Genomic DNA, 20,277 nt, shown 5'->3' with positions numbered 1-20,277 from the left:
AAACGATTGCAGAACTTCTCTCCTCGGTTACCCAAGCGCAGGAGAACGCTCCCAACCGGTTTTTGGACGGAGAGCTCGGCGGATCCTCCCCGGGGCATCCCCCGGGAGCTGCTCCGGTACCCGGCTGGAGCCCGGAGCCCGGATTTATTCTTTTAATTGCTGCGTGCAAGAGCCCAGCTTGAGTCACAACCCCCCGGGGAAGGCTCAGCGCTGCCCGAAGCGGCTTCGTGCTTGATCTGGAAGCGCTGAGACAAAAAAATAAAAAGCTGGAATCACTCAATACCCACTGCCGGCAAGTGGCTGCTCAAGACGATCTGCCCGTTAATTCGAGCGTCCCTGAGAGCCGCGGGGAAGGAAATCCCTCTGGCAAACCCTGCTCGAGGTCCAGGGATGGGTTGGAGAGCAGAAAAGAAAATTTAAGGAAAAAAACCCCGAGGCCCAGGATGAGCAGAAGGAGCTGGGAGAAGCACGGGCAGCTCCACGGGCACAGAGGGAAAGAGGCACAAACTCAATTCCCTGTGAAGTTCACCCCAAAACTGCCCCGTGCCGACCCTCGGGTGCCTGAGGAGCCACCCAGGAGCTCCCCAGGGCAGACCTGGGGCCCAGGGTGAGAGTTATTTCTGTCACAGAGAGGAAGCCGCAGCAATTTCAGTTTCCTGCACAAACACATTTCGGGTGTCCTTCCCCACCGGCCCGGCTGCCTCCCCTCCCTGGCTGCTCGGGAAGGAGCTGGGAGAGCTCAGGGTTGGCACCAGCGAAGCTGGGAAAGGTGCAGGTGTCAAAGCCTCGATGAAGAGGAGGATGAAACCCGCCTGGAGCCGAGGAGCCGCACCTTGGGGACAGCTGGGACAAACCTGGCTCGGTGGGGAGATGCTGGGGAGATCCCCACGCTGCTGGAGCCAGGGAATTCCAGCCGGGATGGAGAAGCTGGGGAGATCCCCACGCTGCTGGAGCCAGGGAATTCCAGCCGGGATGGAGAAGCTGGGGAGATCCCCACGCTGCTGGAGCCAGGGAATTCCAGCCGGGATGGAGAAGCTGGGGAGATCCCCACGCTGCTGGAGCCAGGGAATTCCAGCCGGGATGGAGAAGCTACAGGGAAGGCAGCAGGGAGGATTTGTGGTGTGAAGAAATGGCAGGAGCACCCCGAGTCTGGGAGAAGCCGAGGAGGAAGCCGAGGCTCCGGCAGGGACGGAGGGTGCAGCTGGGTGTGTGAGAGCTCCACACGCGTGGAACAACGCTGCCCTGGGGGTTTAACCCAGAAACAGGAGCTGCTGCTGCTGCTGAGCCGCTCAGAAATGGGGGAAAAGGAAAAAGAATCAGCAGAGAAACTCCTGGAGAGCTCAGCGCAGCAGGAATAACCTGGACACCGCGGAATCGGTGCTGATGGTGGGGATTGAGCCCTCAGAACCTCCCAGGATCAGAGCTGGTGTCAGCCCAGCAGAGCCCCTGACACATCCAGGCCCTCAGAGCTCATTTGGCACCCAAAAAACCGGGCACACACCCGGAGCCAGCCCACGGACCCCGCTCTGGATGGGGGAGATGCTCCAGGTGCCCCTCACACAAACCTGTCTGTCCCAGGTTCCTGTGCCTGCAGGGACCCTCCCCACCCTCCTGGGACACTCACCCAGGGGTGGCATCGTGTCCCTGAGCTCCTCGGGGTCCCCGTGCCCACCGAGGCCGTGGGAAGAGCAGCCCCGGAGCTCCGGGAGCTCCCAGATCCCCGATCCCAGGCGTGGCCGCCACCACACCCTTGAAGTTCTCACGGGCAAATGGGAGCCTTGGCAAAGCCCTCGCTGGCAGCCAGCCTCATCAGGCTCATTAAGTGCAATTAAACCAGAGCGGGCATCCCTCCCGCCCCCGCCCCTCTGGGGGATATTTTGCTTTTAGACAAAATAAACAAGGAGGTTTTGCGTGGGCTCGGGCAGGTGCTGGCAGCGGGCAGCAGCAGGTGGAAACGCTGAGGTCTCCCGGGGGTGAATCAGCATCCAGCCACAATTCCAGCCCTGCTCCTGCTCCCATTCCACCCTCCTCGGCCTGCAGGAGAGCACCAGACCCTCTCCCCTTTGCAAACAGGAACGTGGAATGGGATAAACTGGAAGGAAGCTGCCCAATCCTGCCGCTCTCACTGGGATTTTAAAAATGTGGGGAAAAGCTTCCACCCCAAGCTGAAGTGGAATTTTACGGCAGCAGCTCCTCCAGCATCAGCTCAAAGCTGGTTACAGAACCTCTGCTCAAAGCTGGGAGAAGGGAGAGCACGGCAGAACTGCCCAATCCTCTCCTCCTTCCACACCAAACCTCCTCCCATGGGGACCCCAGGCAGGGCCAAGCCCCCCACAAGAGCAGGACACACCTCGGGGAAGGTTTAAAGCACAGGAGGTCACCCCAAACCCCAGGGGCTGTCACCAGGCCACAGAGATCATCCAGGATTTTCCCTGATGGCCACCAAGCCGCTGCTCCATCGCCCTGGCACTGCTGGAAACCTCCTGTCAGAAATCTGGGAAATCTCGGCGATCCTGGAAGGTTTGAAGGGACCGGCCCTGACCCTGGGATTTGTCAGAAAGCTCCAGAGAGGGGTAGGAAGGGAATCCTGGGGGTGTGATGGGGATCACACACTGCTGGAGGAGGATAAAACAGCTCCACTCCATCCCCATCCACTCCAGGATGAAGGAAAAAAACCCAAAAGGGATCCTTAAAGCTTTTTCTGTTCCCCCATGGGAAAAGCAGCTGGAGCTGCGCCAGGGCAGAGCCGGTGCCAGCGCATGCGAGAGCTGGGCTTGGACTGTCACGGCTGTCCCAGGATGATCCCGGCTCAGCGGGGATCCAGACCAGTCAGGGGTGGGCATTTCCCAGTCTGACTCCCAGGGAAAACTGGGAGAAGTCAGATTGGGAAAGCTCTGCCACTCACAGCAACCCCCGGAGATGCGTCAGGACGGGAGAGGTGCGGCCGCGCCCCCACCGAGAGCTTTGCTTCAGATATTTGGGGTTTGCTGCTGCTAAAGGGATTTAGCCAGAACAAATTAAGATCATTTCCCTGTCTTAATTAATTCTGCTTTCACTTCCTGGCACGTGGGAGCTCGGCCTCCTCCTCCTCCTCCACAGCAGCAGTGAGGAGCCTCAACTCTGCCCAGCCACAGCAGCAGGAGCTGTGTGAAAACACAGGAGGGACTTTGCAGCGTTCCTTTGTCACCACCCCAGCCCTGTCCACACTAAAAACATCCCCAAAAGCCAGAGGCCACTTTTGTGGCCGTATTTCTGCATCACACAGCGAGGGGAGACCTTCCCCTTCCCTCCTCGCCGCGCACACGTCCAGGGGAGCTTCAAGGAGCAGCGATTTCACCTCTTGCACAACAAATCCCCTCCTCTCACTGCCCTCCCCGAATCCCTTTGAGGCAAAAAGGAAGAAGGCTGGAGACATCCTTCCTCTGCCTCGGACAATGCGATGGAAATAGCCCGGGAGGAGCAGGAGCCGCACACGGTCCCGGCTTCCGCCCATTGTCCGGCCATTGTCCGGCCTGGGCTGCTTCACCCCACCAGGGCAGAGCCAGAAGCACCTCTTGGCCCCAAAGGAGCGGCCCCAAACCCAAATCTGCTGCCCCATCCCGGGCCCAGGCTCCACCTTCACCCATCAGCTCAGGCCAGGTTCCATCCGAAATCCGCCGGCTGCTGTGGGCACACCGCGGTCACCGCTTGGCCTGGGCAAGCAGGGACTTCAGAAAGACCACGAAATCCACCCCAAAATCCAGCACAAAATCCACCACGAAATTCAGCACAAAATCCACCACAAAATCCACCCCAAAATCCAGCACAAAATCCAGCACAAAATCCACCACAAAATTCACCACAAAATCCAGCACAAAATCCACCCCAAAATCCACCACAAAATCCACCACAAAATCCAGCACAAAATCCAGCACGAAATCCAGCACAAAACCCAGCACAAAATCCACCTCAAAATCCACCACAAAATCCACCCCAAAATCCACCACAAAATCCACCACAAAATCCAGCACAAAATCCACCACAAAATCCACCTCAAAATCCACCACAAAATCCAGCACAAAATCCACCACAAAATCCACCCCAAAATCCACCACAAAATCCACCACAAAATCCAGCACAAAATCCACCCCAAAATCCACCACAAAATCCACCACAAAATTCAGCACAAAATCCAGCACAAAATCCACCTCAAAATCCAGCAGAAAATCCAGCACAAAATCCACCACAAAATCCACCAGGAAGGACTGGCAGGATTTTCCACCGCAGAGAAAAGCCCAGAACACCCAGAGGGCAGAAGATGCTTCCTCAGGACCCAACCCTGAGGGTGAAACGAAGCCCCCAGGGAGAGGGTTCCACCCTAAATCCCGATTTTCTCCTCCAGATGGGAGGTGCAGGAGTTCAGCTGCTCCAGCTCACGTCAGCAGCTGGAAAACCCTGCGAGGACCCACGCAAGCCGAGGCCGCTGCTGACGGCAGCCGAGCAGGGCAGGGTGGCAGGAGCAGAACCAAAGCCACGAATCAGCCCCCAAATTTGGGGTTGCCGCTCAAGTCGCTGCCGGTTTTGGTATTCACCTCCCATTTCTCAGGGTTTTGGGAGGGCAAGTTATTGCTTGCAGCCCTTCTGCACCATCTAGGTGGTGACAGAAGCTGTTTTGCTTTAAAAACACCCCAAAACCATACATATTTTAAAAGTCTGAGATGTTTTTAGGGCTGGGATTTCAGGAGTGGCAACACCTGGATGAGCAGCACGGAGCCGGCAACGCGCCGGAGCCGCACTTTGGGAGGGAGGGAAACGGGAGGAAGAGGAGGATGGATGATGTCGCTTGTCCCTGCTCCTGTCACCAGCCCCAGAGCCCCCTCTGGGGCAGGGGAACCATCCCAGCACATCCTGACCCCTCTTTACCACCCAAAAATTGGGGCCAGGCCCTGTCCGAGCTGCTGGCGGCTCCCGGGGCCGGGGCTGCTCCGCTCCCAGAACATTCCCAAGTGCATTTCTGCCCTGCCGAGGGGTTAAAAATAGAAACCATCAGTATTATTGTCCTGCAAGCAAAAATAGAAAGATCACATCCTCCCTGCTGGAAAGCCAAGGCAGCAGGGACCTCTCTGAACGCAGGCACAAGGGAGAGCTCTATTTCGGGAGCGGGGAACTTGGGAAGTTAGAATCCTGAAAATTGTGATGTTGACGCACTGCAGCATTAAACATCCATGGAAAACTGGCCTTCCCCCTCCTCTCCTGGCTTCCCTGGGGTTCTGTTCAGGTTTTCAGGCTCGAGGAGGGTGCTCAGGCTTGCACGACACTCCCAGCGAGGAACGCGCTGCCCCAGCGCTGCCCTCGCAGATGGGAACGGCCCCGATCCAGTCTGGGAGTGGTCTTGTCACCACCGTCCCCACTTCACATTTCCCAGCTCCCAAGGAAGCAGGAAAACCCCATCCCTGCTCTGATTCCCAAAGCTCCGAGCAGCTGGCACATTCCTGCTCCAAAGCAGCTCCCAGGGTTCCCCCTAAAGGGAAGAGTCAGCGCTGATCCCGGAGCAGGAGATGCCCTGAGCCTCCTTGACCCATTCCCTGCTCCCATCCTCTTTCCCTGCTCCCATCCCCTTTCCCTGTTCCCATCCCCTTTCCCTGCTCCCATCCCCTTTCCCTGCTCCCATCCCCTTTCCTTTCTCCCATCCCAATCCCCTATTCCCATTCCCTTTCCCTGCTCCCATCCCCTTTCCATGTTCCCATCCCCTTTCTCTGCTCCCATCCTCATCCCCCGTTCCCATCCCCTTTCTCTATTCCCATCCCCTTTCCCTGTTCCCATCCCCTTTCCCTGTTCCCATCCCCATTCCCTGTTCCCATCCCCATCCCCCGTTCCCATCCCCTTTCCCTGTTCCCATCCCCTTTCCCTGTTCCCATCCCCTTTCCCTGTTCCCATCCCCTTTCCCTGCTCCCATCCCCTTTCCCTGCTCCCATCCCCTTTCCCTGCTCCCATCCCCTTTCTCTGCTCCCATCCTCATCCCCTGTTCCCATCCCCTTTCCCTGTTCCCATTCCCTTTCCTTTCTCCCATCCCAATCCCCCGTTCCCATCCCCTTTCCCTGCTCCCATCTCCTTTCCCTGCTCCCATCCCCTTTCCCTGCTCCCATCCCCTTTCCCTGCTGGCTCCAGAGGGAGGGGGAGCCTCAGCCTGAACCTCGTTTTTGGAAAGGGAAGATTCCTACACGAGCCCGGCCTTTCCCTGAGTGTTTGTGCTCAACGCACGGGGCCGCTCCCACCCGGCTCCAGATCCAACCTTTTTCCTCAGCAAATCCCCCGGGAGAGGAGAGGAATGCGGCAGGGTCACATCCAGCTGCTCCCGGGAATCCTGGCTCTTGCAAAGGAGGGGAAAATCCACGGGCGAGGCGATTTCTGTCCCTGGGGATGGCTCTGAAGCACCGGGACCCCGGACCCCAAACCGAGCCGAGCCCCAGCACCCCAGGGACCCTGGACCCCAAACCGAGCAGAGCCACAGCACCCCAGGGACCCTGGACCCCAAACCGAGCCGAGCCACAGCACCCCAACGACCGTGGATCCCAAACCAAACCGAGCCCCAGCACCCCAAGGACCCCTCCCAAACCAAACCGAGCCCCAGCACCCCAAGGACCCCTCCCAAACCAAACCGAGCCCCAGCACCCCAGGGACCCCGGACCCCAAATCAAACCGAGCCCCAGCACTGACCCCACAGCACCCCAAGGACCCCTCCCAAACCAAACCTGCTCCTTCCAGCCCCGGGCTGGAGCAGCCTGGGAGGAGCTGGGGTGGAGAGGTCACTCCATCATCCCCAACATCTCCCCCTGTCCCCGCTGAGGCCGTCAATCCCCCCAGGATGGAGGGAACGCACAGATCATTCCTCACTGCACCCCTCCCCTCCTCCCCAAAACAAAACCACCCAGAAACAGAAGGGAACTGGTCAGGAAAATCCCGGCAGTAACTCCACAACAATTCCAGGCAGTCCCATTCCCTGGAGGAGGCTGCTCTGGGCTCTCCCCCCTCCAGCAGAGCCCCTCGGTGATCCCGGGCCAGGTGCCCTGGGCCAGCCCCCGGGGCCATTCCCTCATTTCATTCCGTGCACATCCCAGCTGGCATTTCCACCCCCAGCCAGTGCCAGATTTCTCTCTGCTGAGCCAATGCACTTGGAAATACATGACGACTTCAGCAGATTAATTGGAAACACAGCCTGGGTGTTGCAATCCCAGGAATGACTCCAATTTCAGGAACAAATGTTTTCATAGAATCACAGAATCAGAGAATGTTCTGAGCGGGAAGGGACCCACAAGGATCATCCAGTGCAAGCCCTGGCCCTGCACTGACAGCCCAACAATCCCACCCTGAGCATCCCTGGCAGCACCGTCCAAATGCCCCTCGAGAATCTTCACCATTTCTCCATCCCAAAACTGGGACAGACTCCACTCACACCTGGGATTATTCTCCTAATGTGGTGTGTTCCAATTAAAAGCCTTCTCAAGAAGATTTAAGACACACCACGGAAGAGGCAAGAGGAATTTCAGTTTGCTCTGTAAATCTCCTCGTAAAACCTCGCTGGTTTTCAGCATCCCAGAGCTCCTCTCAGCCCCTCCACCAAACCAGACCCAAACTCTTCCCCCAAGATCCTGAAAACCCAGCAGGGCTGGGAGAGGGATGATGATGGAGGAGGCTTCCCTGGATGGAAATCATTCCTGTGCTCCCACATTTCCCACTCCTAGCAGCAAAACCTCTCCCCTTGCAGGGCTTTCAGCATCTGTCGGCCCTTTCTCCGCTCATCCCCGTCTGCTGCCAACCTCTGCAGCCTCTGCAACCCTTCACAGGTTGAACCTGATGGTCCTGGAGGTCTTTTTTTGACCTTAACAATTCTCCCCTTGCTGCCAGAACTGAAAAGCCCTTTGGTGGTGTCCAGAGCTGTGCAGAGGTGATGAGGGAAGGGGAAAAGCTCTTCTGTGCACCCCCAGAGCCTGGCAGGGAGCTCTGCTTTGGCATCCCACTGCCAGGGCTCCCAAATCCCAACAAAATCCATGTGGGATGTGGAAGGGACCTGTGGCTGCTGCTGGAGGGAAAACGGGGCTGGCTCAGCTCCGAGAGCACCCAGGGGTTGGTGACACTAAAGAGGGGGGTCTGGGGGGGCTCTGGGGGGCTCTGAGGGGCTCTGGAGGGGCTCTGGGGGGTCTGGGGGGCTCTGAGGGGCTCTGGAGGGGCTCTGGGGGGGCTCTGAGGGGCTCTGGAGGGGCTCTGGCTGTTTCTTCACACCCCTGTGGCTGCTGCTGGAGGGAAAACGAGGAGCTGGGAGCTGGCTCGGCTCTGAGAGCACCCAGGGGTTGGTGACACCAAAGAGGGGGGTCTGGGGGAGCTCTGGGGGGCTCTGAGGGGCTCTGGAGGGGCTCTGAGAGGCTCTGGGGGGTTCTGGGAGGGCTCTGGGGGGTCTGGGGGAGCTCTAGAGGGGCTCTGGGGGGGCTCTGGCTGTTTCTTCACACCCCTGTGGCTGCTGTGGAGGGAAAACGGGGAGCTGGGAGCTGGCTCGGCTCTGAGAGCACCCAGGGGTTGGTGACACTAAAGAGGGGGGTCTGGAGGGGCTCTGGGGGGCTCTGAGGGGCTCTGGAGGGGCTCTGAGGGGCTCTGGGGGGCTCTGGGGGGTCTGGGGGGGCTCTGAGAGGGGCTCTGGCTGTTTCTTCACACCCCTGTGGCTGCTGCTGGAGGGAAAACGAGGAGCTGGGAGCTGGCTCGGCTCCGAGAGCACCCAGGGGTTGGTGACACCAAAGAGGGGGCTCTGGAGGGGCTCTGGGGGGCTCTGGGGGGTCTGGGGGGGCTCTAGAGGGGCTCTGGGGGGGCTCTGGCTGTTTCTTCACACCCCTGTGGCTGCTGCAGACCCAGTGCCTGGGTGAATTCCTGTTTTGGCAGAGGTGGAGGGGTGTGGAGCGAGGAGCAGGCGAGCGCAGCCCCTGCCTCGCAGGCCCCCGTGGAGGCCACGATTCCAGAGAGATAAAACACATCTGAATCTTCCCAATCTTCCCAGAGAAATCAGCTCCCACAGGCCTGGCTCCCGGAGCTCCTCTCCCAGCTGTTTGGCCGCCCCTCTCAGCCCAGCCCTGCCAGAGCTGGAGCCCGAGCCAGGAGCAGCAGAGGCTGCACAAACCCTCCCCAGAGCCTCCCCTGCCCCACTCCAGGCTTAAATCCATCGACCCAGCCCCAAACCCAATTCCCTTCTCAGCCTTTCTTTCCTGCACGAAATCCACAATTCCCAGCCAGACCTTTGGGGTGTGATTCCTCCTCCCTGCCATGAAGTCAACCTAAGTCAGAGCGTTCCTGCCATGAATTTGGATATTCTGACAAAATAAAAACCACCAGGTTTTGCCATGAGACGTCGCTTTTGGGAGTTTTGCTCATCTGGAGAACTTTCTTTGGGGTGTGCCCATCCCCATGACCGGGAGATCCACGGGTTGATGCTGAGCACATCCAAAAAATGCCCAGCATGGGGATGGGAACCTCTGCTCTGTGCGGGGCTGTCGGGGTCAGGTCAGCAGCAAAGCTCCGGCCAAACCTCATCTCTCATTCCCAGGGTCAGGAATGTGCAAGAGCTGCTGTGAGGGAATGACCACAGAAGCCACGTGGACGGAGGGAACGCGGCGGGGTTTTGCAAGGATCTTCTTCCAGCCTCCCCCTGCAAGGCAGGAGATGCAGGAGGAGCAGGGAGGACAAATGGCTTCGTGCAGATCCAGCCCACGCCCCAGCTCCAAGCAGCCTGAGCCTACAAATCCTTCTGCAAGTTTCTCTGTCCCACCTCCAGATGTGCCAGCACCCCGTCCTACACCCTGCACCCCTCCCAGGCACGCCCTGCACCCTCTCAGCTCCCCTGGCACCGCGTCCCAGACACGTCCCTGCGGGGCTGGGCTGCTTCTCCCCCCAGCCCAGCCCCATCCCTCCTCATCCTCAGCAGCAGAGCTGATCCAGCTGGGACAGAACCTCCACCCAGGCACGGTTGCCGTGACTAAACCAGCCAGACACCCCGAGGATCCAGCCCTGAGCGAGGTCCCACCGAGGCAGGGACAACACAAACCCTCCCAGTTCCCTGCTCCTGACGGGGCTTTCAAGGCTTCGTCATCGGCACCGATGCAGATCCACACCTCAGAGCACAAACAAGGAGGCGGCCAAGGAACCCTCAGGAACTGCAAAGGAGACTCGTGGAGCCCTGGCCAGGCCCGGAGCCGACTGCAGATGTTTCTCCAGGGGCTCCCCGTGCTGGGATTTGACACGAGCGCCGCTCAGATGTGGCGTCACCGCGATCGTTCACGCAGGAGGGACGAGGCCAACGCACAAACCACAGCTCAACCCCTGCCTCCGACACGTCCTGCTCTGCTCCAGCCCCCAAAAGAGCCGGGGCCTCGAGTGTCCTCTGCCCAGCCAGCCTGGGCTTCACCCTCACATCTCCTTTTTGCAGATTTGAGCCTTTTTCGGTCGCTGCCCTTTCCGAAGTGGGGAGCACAGTGCTGACACTGCACTAAGAGCATCAAAGAGTCACGAGTCCTTACTCCCACCTGAACTCCCATTTCCTTACTCCCACCTGAACTCCCATTTCCTTACTCCCACCTGAACTCCCATTTCCTTACTCCCACCTGAACTCCCATTTCCTTACTCCCACCTGACGCTTTTGGGCACCACCCCAAGCGCAGACTCAGCAGAGGTTCAGTTCTGCTGTGGTTCTGGAGGGCTCCAGCACTGCCTGGGCAGGAGCAGCATCACCTCTCTCCTGACAGAACGGCTCCTGGAATGCTCTCCTCGGAGCAGGAGGATGCTCCAGGCACTGGAGAGCTGCACTCCCTCCCTGAGCAGGTGCTCTGTGTCCCTACAGGAGCTCCATGTCCCCACAGGAGTCCCATGTCCCTACAGGAGCTCTGTGTCCCTACAGGAGCTGTGTCCCTCCAGGAGCTCCATGTCCCTACAGAAGCTGTGTCCCTACAGGAGCTGTGTCCCCACAGGAGCTGTGTCCCCACAGGAGCTCCATGTCCCTCCAGGAGCTCCATGTCCCCACAGGAGCTGTGTCCCCACAGGAGCTGTGTCCCTCCAGGAGCTGTGTCCCTACAAAAGCTGTGTCCCCACAGGAGCTCCATGTCCCTACAGGAACTCTGTGTCCCCACAGGAGCTCCATGTCCCCACAGGAGCTGTGTCCCCACAGGCGCTGTGTCCCCACAGGAGCTGTGTCCCTACAGGAGCTCCATGTCCCCACAGGAGCTGTGTCCCCACAGGAGCTCCATGTCCCCACAGGAGCTCTGTGTCCCTACAGGAGCTGTGTCCCTACAGGAGCTCTGTGTCCCTACAGGAGCTCCATGTCCCTCCAGGAGCTCCATGTCCCTCCAGGAGCTCCATGTCCCTCCAGGAGCTCTGTGTCCCTACAGGAGCTCCATGTCCCCACAGGAGCTCCATGTCCCCACAGGAGCTCCGTGTCCCTCCAGGAGCTATGTCCCTCCAGGAGCTCCATGTCCCCACAGGAGCTCCATGTCCCTCCAGGAGCTCCATGTCCCTCCAGGAGCTGTGTCCCTCCAGGAGCTCCATGTCCCCACAGGAGCTCCATATCCCCACAGGAGCTCCGTGTCCCTCCAGGTGCCCAGCTGGGACATTTTCCAGGCTGGCAGTTTGTCCCCAGGCCGTGTCAGCTCACCACCTTCTCTCCAGGGAGGGAGGGCTGCGTGGCTCCTGCACCCATGGAGTTTTCTCGAGGGACCTGCGCCTTCCTCCGAGGGCAGAGCTCACCTCACCGTGCTGCCCTGTTCACAGGGGACAGGTCACTCAGCTCTGCCATCTAACGTGGCCAGAGCCTCCAGAGAAACCTCCCAGCCCATCCATGCCCCCGAGCAGGTCCCTGCTGCAGGCCCAGGCCACCACCGCTCCTGGGAAGGGAATGAGCTGCTCCCACAGCACCAGAGCATCTGCACATCTCCACCGTGCCAGGGTCCAGCTCTCCCAGACCCCCACGTTCCCAACCACTCAGTGCCCTCCCAGAAGGAGCCGTGCCCGTGGCACAGGGGGATTGAGCCCCCAGCCCCCTCTCAGCACCTCGGGACATTTCCTTTTCTCACAACATCAGGACACTGAGTCAGGGCCAGGCTCCCCCAGCCTGTCCCCACCATCCCAGGGCAGCTCCTCCTGCCCAAACCAGCTCCAGCTCCCCCTGGGCTCAGGTCTGGACCTGCCCAGATGAGGGCACGGGGAAACTCCTGGTCTGGCAGAGCTCCCGGGAGAGCAGAGCTCGTGTGCTCACGGCCTCCAGCCCTCGACGCCCGCGAGCTCAGCTCTGTGGGAAACCTCGGCTTTGGAAAGGCTGCGTGATGCAACTCGGGAGACTTTTGTCATCCCTGGCTGTTTCCAAAGGGATGAGGTGGAGGAACCAGGCTGGTTTGGGATCTGACCCTCCATGCTTTGAGCCCACCTCCCTTCCTCTCCCTCCCCCACGGCCCTGTGCTCACACGGTTCCTGCAATTCCTGGCCCGAGGCTTCGAGGCTTCCGCCACCATCTGGGATCCATTTAGGGGAGCTGATGTTTTTCACAGGGCTGTAATCTAAACTTTGGGATTGAGTTTACATCTCGCATACCAGCGTCTCACCGCCGGGCCTGGCTACGCACCGGGGGCTGCCGGCTGCCAGCCCTGTGCCGGCGGCTCCGGATACCTGGGAGCGGTGCAGGGATCCCAGATCAGGGATCCTGGATCCACAAACCACCTCTGGATCCAGGCAGGAGCTGCCCCTGCCAGTGGGAACCAGCTCAGCTTCCCCAGGGGAGGCTGAGATGGGAGACAAAGCCCGGCACCGGCGTTATCCATCTCCAGCAGCAGGAAATTCCCCAGCCCTGGAGATGCGAGCACAGCAGGGAGAAGCAATTTGGGAGCAGGGATGTGGAGCAGCAGCTCCAGCCCTGCTTGTTCTCCAAGCCCAGGGTGACAGCCCCACCCCTGAGCCAGCTCTCGGGTGACAACCAGCACCCCCAAACCCCCCTCCAGCCCCCCACTCATCCTCCCAGCCTTCCTCCACCCTCCTCGCCGGCTGCAAGGTGGGCAGAGCCGCAGGCAGCGTCCAGAGGCAGCCAAGGTGGCTCGATCCCAGCAATCCACGAGGCTCAGCCAAACCCCAAAAATAATGTTTTCATACTTTGACTTTTCAGGCAGGATTTAGTCATTTGTGGACACGAGGCCTTGGCTGCCTCTGCTCACCTACCCCAGCCCGCGGCTGTTTACGGCGGCAGAGCCTTGGAAGGAGAGGGAAGATTTGTGGTTTAATCCAGGTGAATTATTATTTCTGCTTGCTTTATAGAGCCTGCAGCTGGTGGGGAAGAAGGGATTCAGCATCCCTGCACAGCCAGGGATGGACCCACCACAGGAGATGAGGCATCACAACACGGCCCAGCCCCACAGCTCCACAAGCGCTGCCTGGACAAACCCAGCAGGACTTTTTGCCCCGTCCACCTAATGGATAATTAAAAAATGAGTTAAGGGCAGAGAAGCCAAGCCCTGGCTGGGCACAGTCGTGGTAAAAAGGCAGAGCTCAGTGGCTGAGCTGCTCTGGGAAAAGCAGGTTCCACCCCAGCCTGGTGGGGCTGTGCAGGGCCTGTTTGCTCAGCTCAGCACGGGGCACTCGGAGCTGCCAGGGAGAAGAGGAGGGGTGATGATGGAACCCTCCAGGAACCCTCCACAATCCAACAGGAGCTCTGATCAACTCCTCAGCTTGGTGTCAGATCCAAACTTCCCAGGCACGAGCCCAAGGCTTTATCTGCCATCCCTCCTACACTTGTTAGTGAACCAACTTATCTGCAAATTCTGCCTCTTAAACCAGCAAAAACTCTCAAACCACAGCTCCTGAGTGTCCCACAGCCTGGGGGATGCCAGGAGCTCATCCCCACACACCCTGTCTGCCTCCAAAGCTCATCCACCATGAGGATCCCATCACCATATGGACCCCACCACAATGAGGATCTCACCACAGCCAGGATCCCAGCAGGATGTGGATCCCAGCAGGATGTGGATCCCAGCAGGATGTGGATCCCAGCAGGATGTGGATCCCACCAGGATGTGGATCCCATCAGGATGTGGATCCCATCAGGATGTGGATCCCACCATGACCAGGATCTCACCAGGATGTGGATCCCACCATGACCAGGATCCCACCACGATGTGGACCCCACCATGACCAGGATCCCACCACGATGAGGATCCCACCAGGATGTGGATCCCACCACGATGAGGATCCCACCATGACCAGGATCCCACCATGACCAGGATCCCACCACGATGAGGATCCCACCACCACGAGCATCCCACCAGGATGTGGCTCCCACCACGACACTTCTGCATTCTCACCCAGCCACCAAACCACCCCAAGCCCCCGTGAGGCTGAAGCAGGACGGAGAAGGAGCCATTCCAGAGCGGAGCTTCGTAACCAAGCGTGGAACAGAGCTCAGAGACACAGGACAGATCCACTGGGGGATCAGCAGCACAAACCCATCGAGGCTGGCTGCTGGCAGGAGGAGCTCTCCGAGGAGCTCTCCGAGGAGCCTCAGTGCCCTGCAGGCAGAAGTTGCACAGCTGTCCCGACTGGGAACGACAGATAAAGCTCAAATGATTCATTCAGAGCAAACCTTTATTTGCTCTCCCTTACCCAGAGCAGCCAGCAGCTGCTAATGCTGAACTGGGCCGGCTCCCAAGCGCAGACAAAGGCCTGCAAAAATGGGTTTAAGGAGGAACTGACTGTTCAAAAAAGCAATCCTAGAAGAGGGAGTTAGAAAGAGGGAGTGCAAGCGCGGCGCAGGAGGAAGAGGAAGCCAGAGAGCACCTAAAAATAAATTTTAAAAAAAGCAGCGAGGCACAGGACAAAGGCCTCGCGCGCACGTGACCGTTCCCCGCAGCGTAGGCAGGATGCGAGCTCAGAACACAACACTCCCTCCCCAGCAACCCCACGTACAGAGCCCCAACCACCTCCCAGCTCAGCCAAAGCCACCAGCAGCACCTTTCCCACCCAGGATGGGCTTTTTCCCCCGTGCCAGAAATCCCCCTGTGCCATAAATCCCCCAGGTGTAGGATGCTGGCTGTGCCCTAAGCTGGGCATGACCCACTGTGGGGTGGAAATACGCCTAACCCAGCAAGGCTGGAGTCAGAATAGCTTGAAAATGTTAAAGGAATTGCAAAGAAGTCTGGGAAATTATGTTCCTCCCAAGAAGAACCCTCAAAAATAGCCAAAGTCCTGTGGAAGCACCACCCAGGGGTTCTCCTGCATCCCCCCCGGGCAATGCCGTCACCAGATCTGAGCAGAGCTGGTGGGTACCCTGTGAGTTTGGTCTGAAACAGTCGGAAAATGCAGCTGACAAAGGAGCCTGTCCTGTGTCTGCTGCTGGGACTGGCGCTGTCACTGCCTTCCTGGGGCTGTGAGGCTGCAGAAGAACCCGAGCTGGGACCCTCCTGCAGGACATCAACCCTCAGCCCTGATGGTGGCTGTGCCCAACAACCCTCGGTGTCCTGAACGTGCCCTGGTGGTGGCCATCCCCATCAACCCTTGGTGTCCTGAGCCTGCCCTGATGGTGGCCATCCCCATCAACCCTCAGCCCCACTGGTGGCCATCCCCATCAACCCCCAGTGTCCCGAGCCCACCGGACCCCGATGTGAGCCCCACCCCAGGCCCAGGAGCAGACCCAGCTCTCCCTCTCCCCGCACATCCTGAAGGATGTTCCCTGTTCCTTTCCCACAGCCCAGCCAGGGCTCAGAGCCGTGTGGGGAAGGAACAAATCCCCAGCGATGGATTTGATGGATCCCCAGCACTTACAGGACGGGCTGAACATCACCAGCGTGGTGGAGATCTCCAACCCCGGAGCAGCGCCCTGAGAACATCCAGCGAGTTCCGCTCCCGGAAAGCCGCGGCTCCGCATCCCACGTTCACTTCTGCTTCATCCCTGCTGCCCACCCGACCCTGGGCGCAGCAGGGAGAGCATCTGAGCCGTGCTGAGCTGGGTCAGACACAACCAAAGCCACGGAGAAGCCTCTCAGAATTGACTCATCCCGTCCCGGAGCGGCTCCGGCAGCGTTTATTTCATCCCCGCACAGGCAGGATCTGTCAGAGCCCGCGGCTGTGAGGCTGCAGAGCCGGGCTGTGCCCACAGCGTCCCCTCAGAGCCACCCTGGGCTGGCAGCAGGAGCCTTGCATGGCACTCGCTGCTGGTCCTCACGCCGCGGTCCCTGAGCTCATGACTGAGAAACGCCGGCGAGCCAAGAATAGAGACCTTGAAGTGAAACCTCCCGGGATTGGCAGCTATTTCGGGCGCGCTCAGCCGCCGGGGCTGCGTGACATAAGAGGATATAAAAGAGGAAACTCTGCACAACAACTCTCACCTCAGTGAAAGACACCCGGGCTGCAGCAGGTAGGGCTGCTGTGAGCGCTTTTGGGGTGAAGGCGATGCTGGGACAGCCCCCGAGGTCACCCCCGTCCTCCTCGTCCCAAAGCACGGCGTGTCTGCAGCACCGGGACCCCAAAAAGTGCCCCGAGCATCCCCAGGGCTGAGCCCACCGGGAAGTGCAGAGTTGCAGCCCGGCGTGGCCACGGCTTCTCCGTGCTGGGATGTGGCCAAACCCCAGCACAAAGCACCTCCAGTGCTGCCCACGTCGAGCTGAGCCTGCTGCCACAGGTTCAGCCTGCCCAGGCACCTCCGTGGAGCAGGAATTGCAGAGATCCCGCCGTGGCCAAAGGAGCCTCAAAGGGAGCCGACAGAACCCAGGCAAGCAGAGCACCCCCAAAGCCCAAATCCCAAATCCCAAATTCCAAATCCCAAATCCCAAATCCCAAATCCCAAATCCCAAATTCCAAAGCCCAAAGCCCAAATCCCAAAGCCCAAATCCCAAATCCCAAATCCCAAATTCCAAAGCCCAAATCTCAGATCCCAAAGCCCAAATCTCAAAGTCCAAAGCCCAAATCCCAAATTCCAAAGCCCAAAGCCCAAAGCCCAAAGTCCAAAGCCCAAATCCCAAATTCCAAAGCCCAAATCCCAAATCCCAAAGCCCAAATCCCAAATCCCAAATCCCAAATCCCAAAGTCCAAAGCCCAGCTCAGCCCCTCACAGCTCCCAGCTCAGCTCATCCCTGGAAGGAAGGGCTGGGATTGCACCCAGATGTGGGGAGGAAAGTTCTGGTCCTGGTTAACAACCAGCATCAAGATGAACGCAGGGAAATTTGAAGGGAGATTCATTTGACTCAAACCCTTGGATACCGGGAAAACAAACGCTCGAGCTGCACTTTCTGGAGCTCCAACTCAGCACCTGAAACCGGTCCCTGCCAGTTCACAGCGTGTCCATCCCGCATTTGAATACTCGTGATGCCAGCGTGCTCTGCCAGCTCACCCACATCCCAGAAATGTGCTTTCTCCTGGGATTTTGGTCAGGAATAAGTCACCACCCGGGACTGACAGAGTCTACAGTGCTAATTAGGAAGAAGTTCCTCCCTGTGAGGGTGGGGAAGCTGTGGCTGGATCCCTGGAAGTGTCCACGGCCAGGCTGGGACAGGGGAAGATGTCCCTGCTCACAGCAGGGGTGGGACTGGATGAACTTTAAGGCACCTCCCAACCCAAAACATCCCATGATTCTATGAAATAACTGAATTCCCCAAACAGCTTCATTTGTTCTAAAAACACCCCATAAATCAAAACTTACGCAGGGCACGAGGGGCACCTCTGATTCCATCCCTCATCCAGACAGCGAGGGCCAGTTAAGGCCTCCCAGTTAAACCCGGCTTCCAAAGGCTGAATAACCATCACAAGGCACAGATCTGCTTAACGTGCACTTCAATTATCCCAGCGTGTGGCCCACACAAAGCCAGCTGTGCTAGGGGCTGTCCCTCGGCCTGGGGACCCTCCCTGGGACGCTGCCACCTCCTCTCTGCGTCCAGAGCGAGGGCTTGGTGAGGTCTTGGAAGAAGGAAAAGGCCGAGGCAGGGATGATGCTGAGCTCAGCAGAGGCTCCTGCAGCCAGGGGCTCTGTGGTACCTCCACTCTGGGACAGCGAGGAGCCAATTCCAGGCCCCCCACAGCAGGACAGAGAGAGATCAGAGTTTCCAAGGGTGACACACAGGCGACAAAAAGGACACGGCAAAACCTGGGAGCGAGCAAGTGGGAGAAGGAGGGAGCAGAGACAGCTCTGCTGTGAATATTCCCACCCTGCAGCTGCTCCCAGCAGCCTCCCCAGAACTGCAGAAGGCAGCTGGATGGAGCAGAGAGGCCGAGGCAGGAGCAGAAGAGACAATTTTCACCTGGAAGTTGCACCCCCAGGCTATGAATGAAAGTTATCGTCGGTGCATCGAGCCCCGGGCAAAGCTGCGGAATTTACATCAGCCTTGAAGTTTAGGAAAGCACAAAGGAAGAAAGAAATTGAGAGAGCAATCCTGGCTTTGTCTGCAGCATTGCGAGGAAGTTCTCCACATTTTCTGTGCTGCCCAAGGCTCCCCTTACGCAACAGCAGCTTATGAAAAAGCAGCCTCAGCATCAACAGCTTTCCCCTCCCTCGTGTAAGAGATCCTCCCTCTGTGAGAGATCCTCTCTCCATGGGAGATCCTCCTTCCACGGGAGATCCTCCTTCCATGGGAGATCCTCCCTCTGTGAGAGATCCTCCTTCCATGGGAGATCCTCTCTCCATGAGTGATCCTCCTTCCATGGGAGATCCTCTCTCCATGAGTGATCCTCCTTCCATGAGAAATCCTCCTTCCACAAGAGATCCTTCTTCCACGAGAGATCCTTTCTCCATGAGTGATCCTCCCTCTGTGAGAGATCTTCCTTCCATGGGAGATCCTCCTCCCATGAGATCCTCCCTCCATGAGAGATCCTCTCTCCATGAGTGATCCTCCTTCCATGGGAGATCCTCCCTCTGTGAGAGATCCTCCTTCCATGGGAGATCCTCTCTCCATGAGAAATCCTCCTTCCATGAGAGATCCTCCTTCCACGAGAGATCCTCCTTCCACAAAGAGATCCTCCCTCCATGAGAGATCCTCTCTCCATGAGTGATCCTCCCTCCGTGAGAGATCCTCCTTCCACGGGAGATCCTCCTTCCACAAAGAGATCCTCCCTCCATGAGAGATCCTCTCTCCATGAGTGATCCTCTCTCTGTGAGAGATCCTCCTTCCATGGGAGATCCTCCGTCCCTGAAGGCTCAAGGAGATCTCCAGAGAAGCGACCCCAGCACCACATCCCAGCTCCTTCCTGCAGCATCAGGGATTTGCTCCTCCCGGGAGAACTGCCCAGCTCCCACCTCCCTGGAGCTGAATCCGAGGCACTTCCAGGACTGCAGGATGCTCCAGAGGCTCCTTGGATGTGCTGCTTTCCTTCAGAGCAGCAGATGACCCGAGTGAAACAGAGGAGAAACGCTGGGAGGACGCTCCAGGTGTCCTCACACCCCACACACATAAAAATTCTCTCCAAGAGGAGAAACGAGGCTCTCGTTTGAGCCACCCTCAGTTCCCAGCTCTTCCCCCAGCTCCTGCACCTCTGTCCTCCCTACCTTGGGTCCCACCTTCCCAGCACGGAGCCGTGAGCGTGCCCAGCTCAGCAGGGTTTGTTTTGCACTGCTGTGAGCCGTGTTTTGATCCAGCTCTGCAATCCCAAAGCTGTGCAAGAGCCAATTCTCCCGCTGGCACCGTTCCTGCTCCTGGATACCAACAGCTCACGGGACAAAGCCCGATGGATCTGGGGGTGGGGGGTGGTTTGTCACCGTGCTGAGGGGCAGGAAAACCCCACAAACCCCACAAACACCATCCTAATTCTTCCTCCAGCACACCGTACACCACACCTGGCCTTGAGACTGAAGTTTTGGGTTGAGGAGAGACAAACCCAAAGGTGGGGTGGATGTGTGCAGGTACCAGACGTGACAGACGGCCACTGCCTCACTCCAACCCCTCCGTGGGGACCCTGAGGATGTCCCCTCCCTGCTGGAGGCCTCTGGGGGTGCCAGCGTGGCGCTGACTCAGGGCTCTTTCCTCAGCATCCTCGGATATTGCCCAAGAGGCGCCGTGGTGACAGCGACGTGTGGCACCCCCAGCTCTGCCACCTCACGGGCTCTGAGCCACCTCCAGCCCCGCTCCAGCTCCAGGATGAGTCTGGGAAATCTCCAACCTCACCCCAACGGGCTCTTGGGCTCTGTTTGCTATTTCTAGTGTGACAACGGACTGGGACGGTGCCACCCCGGCGCTGCCCAAACTCAAACGCAAGCGGCCGAATCCCGGCGCATTCATTCAGAGTTAGCAACTGCTGCTATATCGGGAA

General features: G+C 58.7%; 2 protein-coding genes across 6 annotated transcripts in view; one reads left to right on the top strand and one right to left on the bottom strand.

The window, feature by feature from the left end:
* HDAC7 (histone deacetylase 7) overlaps positions 1 to 20,277 on the bottom strand; it is a 67,530-nt gene that overhangs the window by 26,733 nt on the left and 20,520 nt on the right. Inside the window, exon 1 of one of the 3 annotated variants that reach the window (XM_058861340.1) lies at positions 15,808 to 16,203. The exons of the other annotated variants lie outside the window; for them this stretch is intronic. Within the exon in view, the coding sequence (XP_058717323.1) occupies positions 15,808 to 15,910 (103 nt within the window). The 5' untranslated portion in view covers positions 15,911 to 16,203. Of the gene's footprint in view, positions 1 to 15,807; positions 16,204 to 20,277 lie in introns of those variants that run through there. 3 annotated transcript variants of the gene reach the window in all.
* On the top strand, positions 10,796 to 12,096 carry LOC131590934 (DBF4-type zinc finger-containing protein 2 homolog). Of its 3 annotated transcripts, XM_058861349.1 has the most exons (3): positions 10,796 to 10,917; positions 10,952 to 11,093; positions 11,200 to 12,096. In XM_058861349.1, the coding sequence occupies exons 1-3, from the start codon at positions 10,796 to 10,798 to the stop codon at positions 12,094 to 12,096; spliced, it is 1,161 nt and encodes a 386-aa protein (XP_058717332.1). The 3 variants fall into 3 exon arrangements, with proteins under 3 accessions (XP_058717332.1, XP_058717333.1, XP_058717334.1); XM_058861350.1 differs by having other exon boundaries at positions 10,952 to 11,807; XM_058861351.1 differs by having other exon boundaries at positions 10,796 to 11,093; positions 11,200 to 11,807.

This window comes from Poecile atricapillus, chromosome 35, assembly GCF_030490865.1.
Source record: "Poecile atricapillus isolate bPoeAtr1 chromosome 35, bPoeAtr1.hap1, whole genome shotgun sequence".
Classification (NCBI taxonomy): domain Eukaryota; kingdom Metazoa; phylum Chordata; class Aves; order Passeriformes; family Paridae; genus Poecile; species Poecile atricapillus.
This window is presented reverse-complemented; position numbering and strand designations above follow the sequence as displayed.

What these genes read in the sequence shown, in the direction of transcription:
- LOC131590934 (XM_058861349.1), top strand. Translation starts at nt 10,796, where the DNA reads ATGCTCCAGGCACTGGAGAGCTGCACTCCCTCCCTGAGCAGGTGCTCT. An exon ending in TCTGTGTCCCTACAGGAGCT is followed by an intron (nt 10,918 to 10,951) that starts GTGTCCCTCCAG and finishes TCCCTACAGAAG; the next exon opens with CTGTGTCCCTACAGGAGCTG. An exon ending in GCTGTGTCCCTACAAAAGCT is followed by an intron (nt 11,094 to 11,199) that starts GTGTCCCCACAG and finishes TCCCCACAGGAG; the next exon opens with CTGTGTCCCTACAGGAGCTC.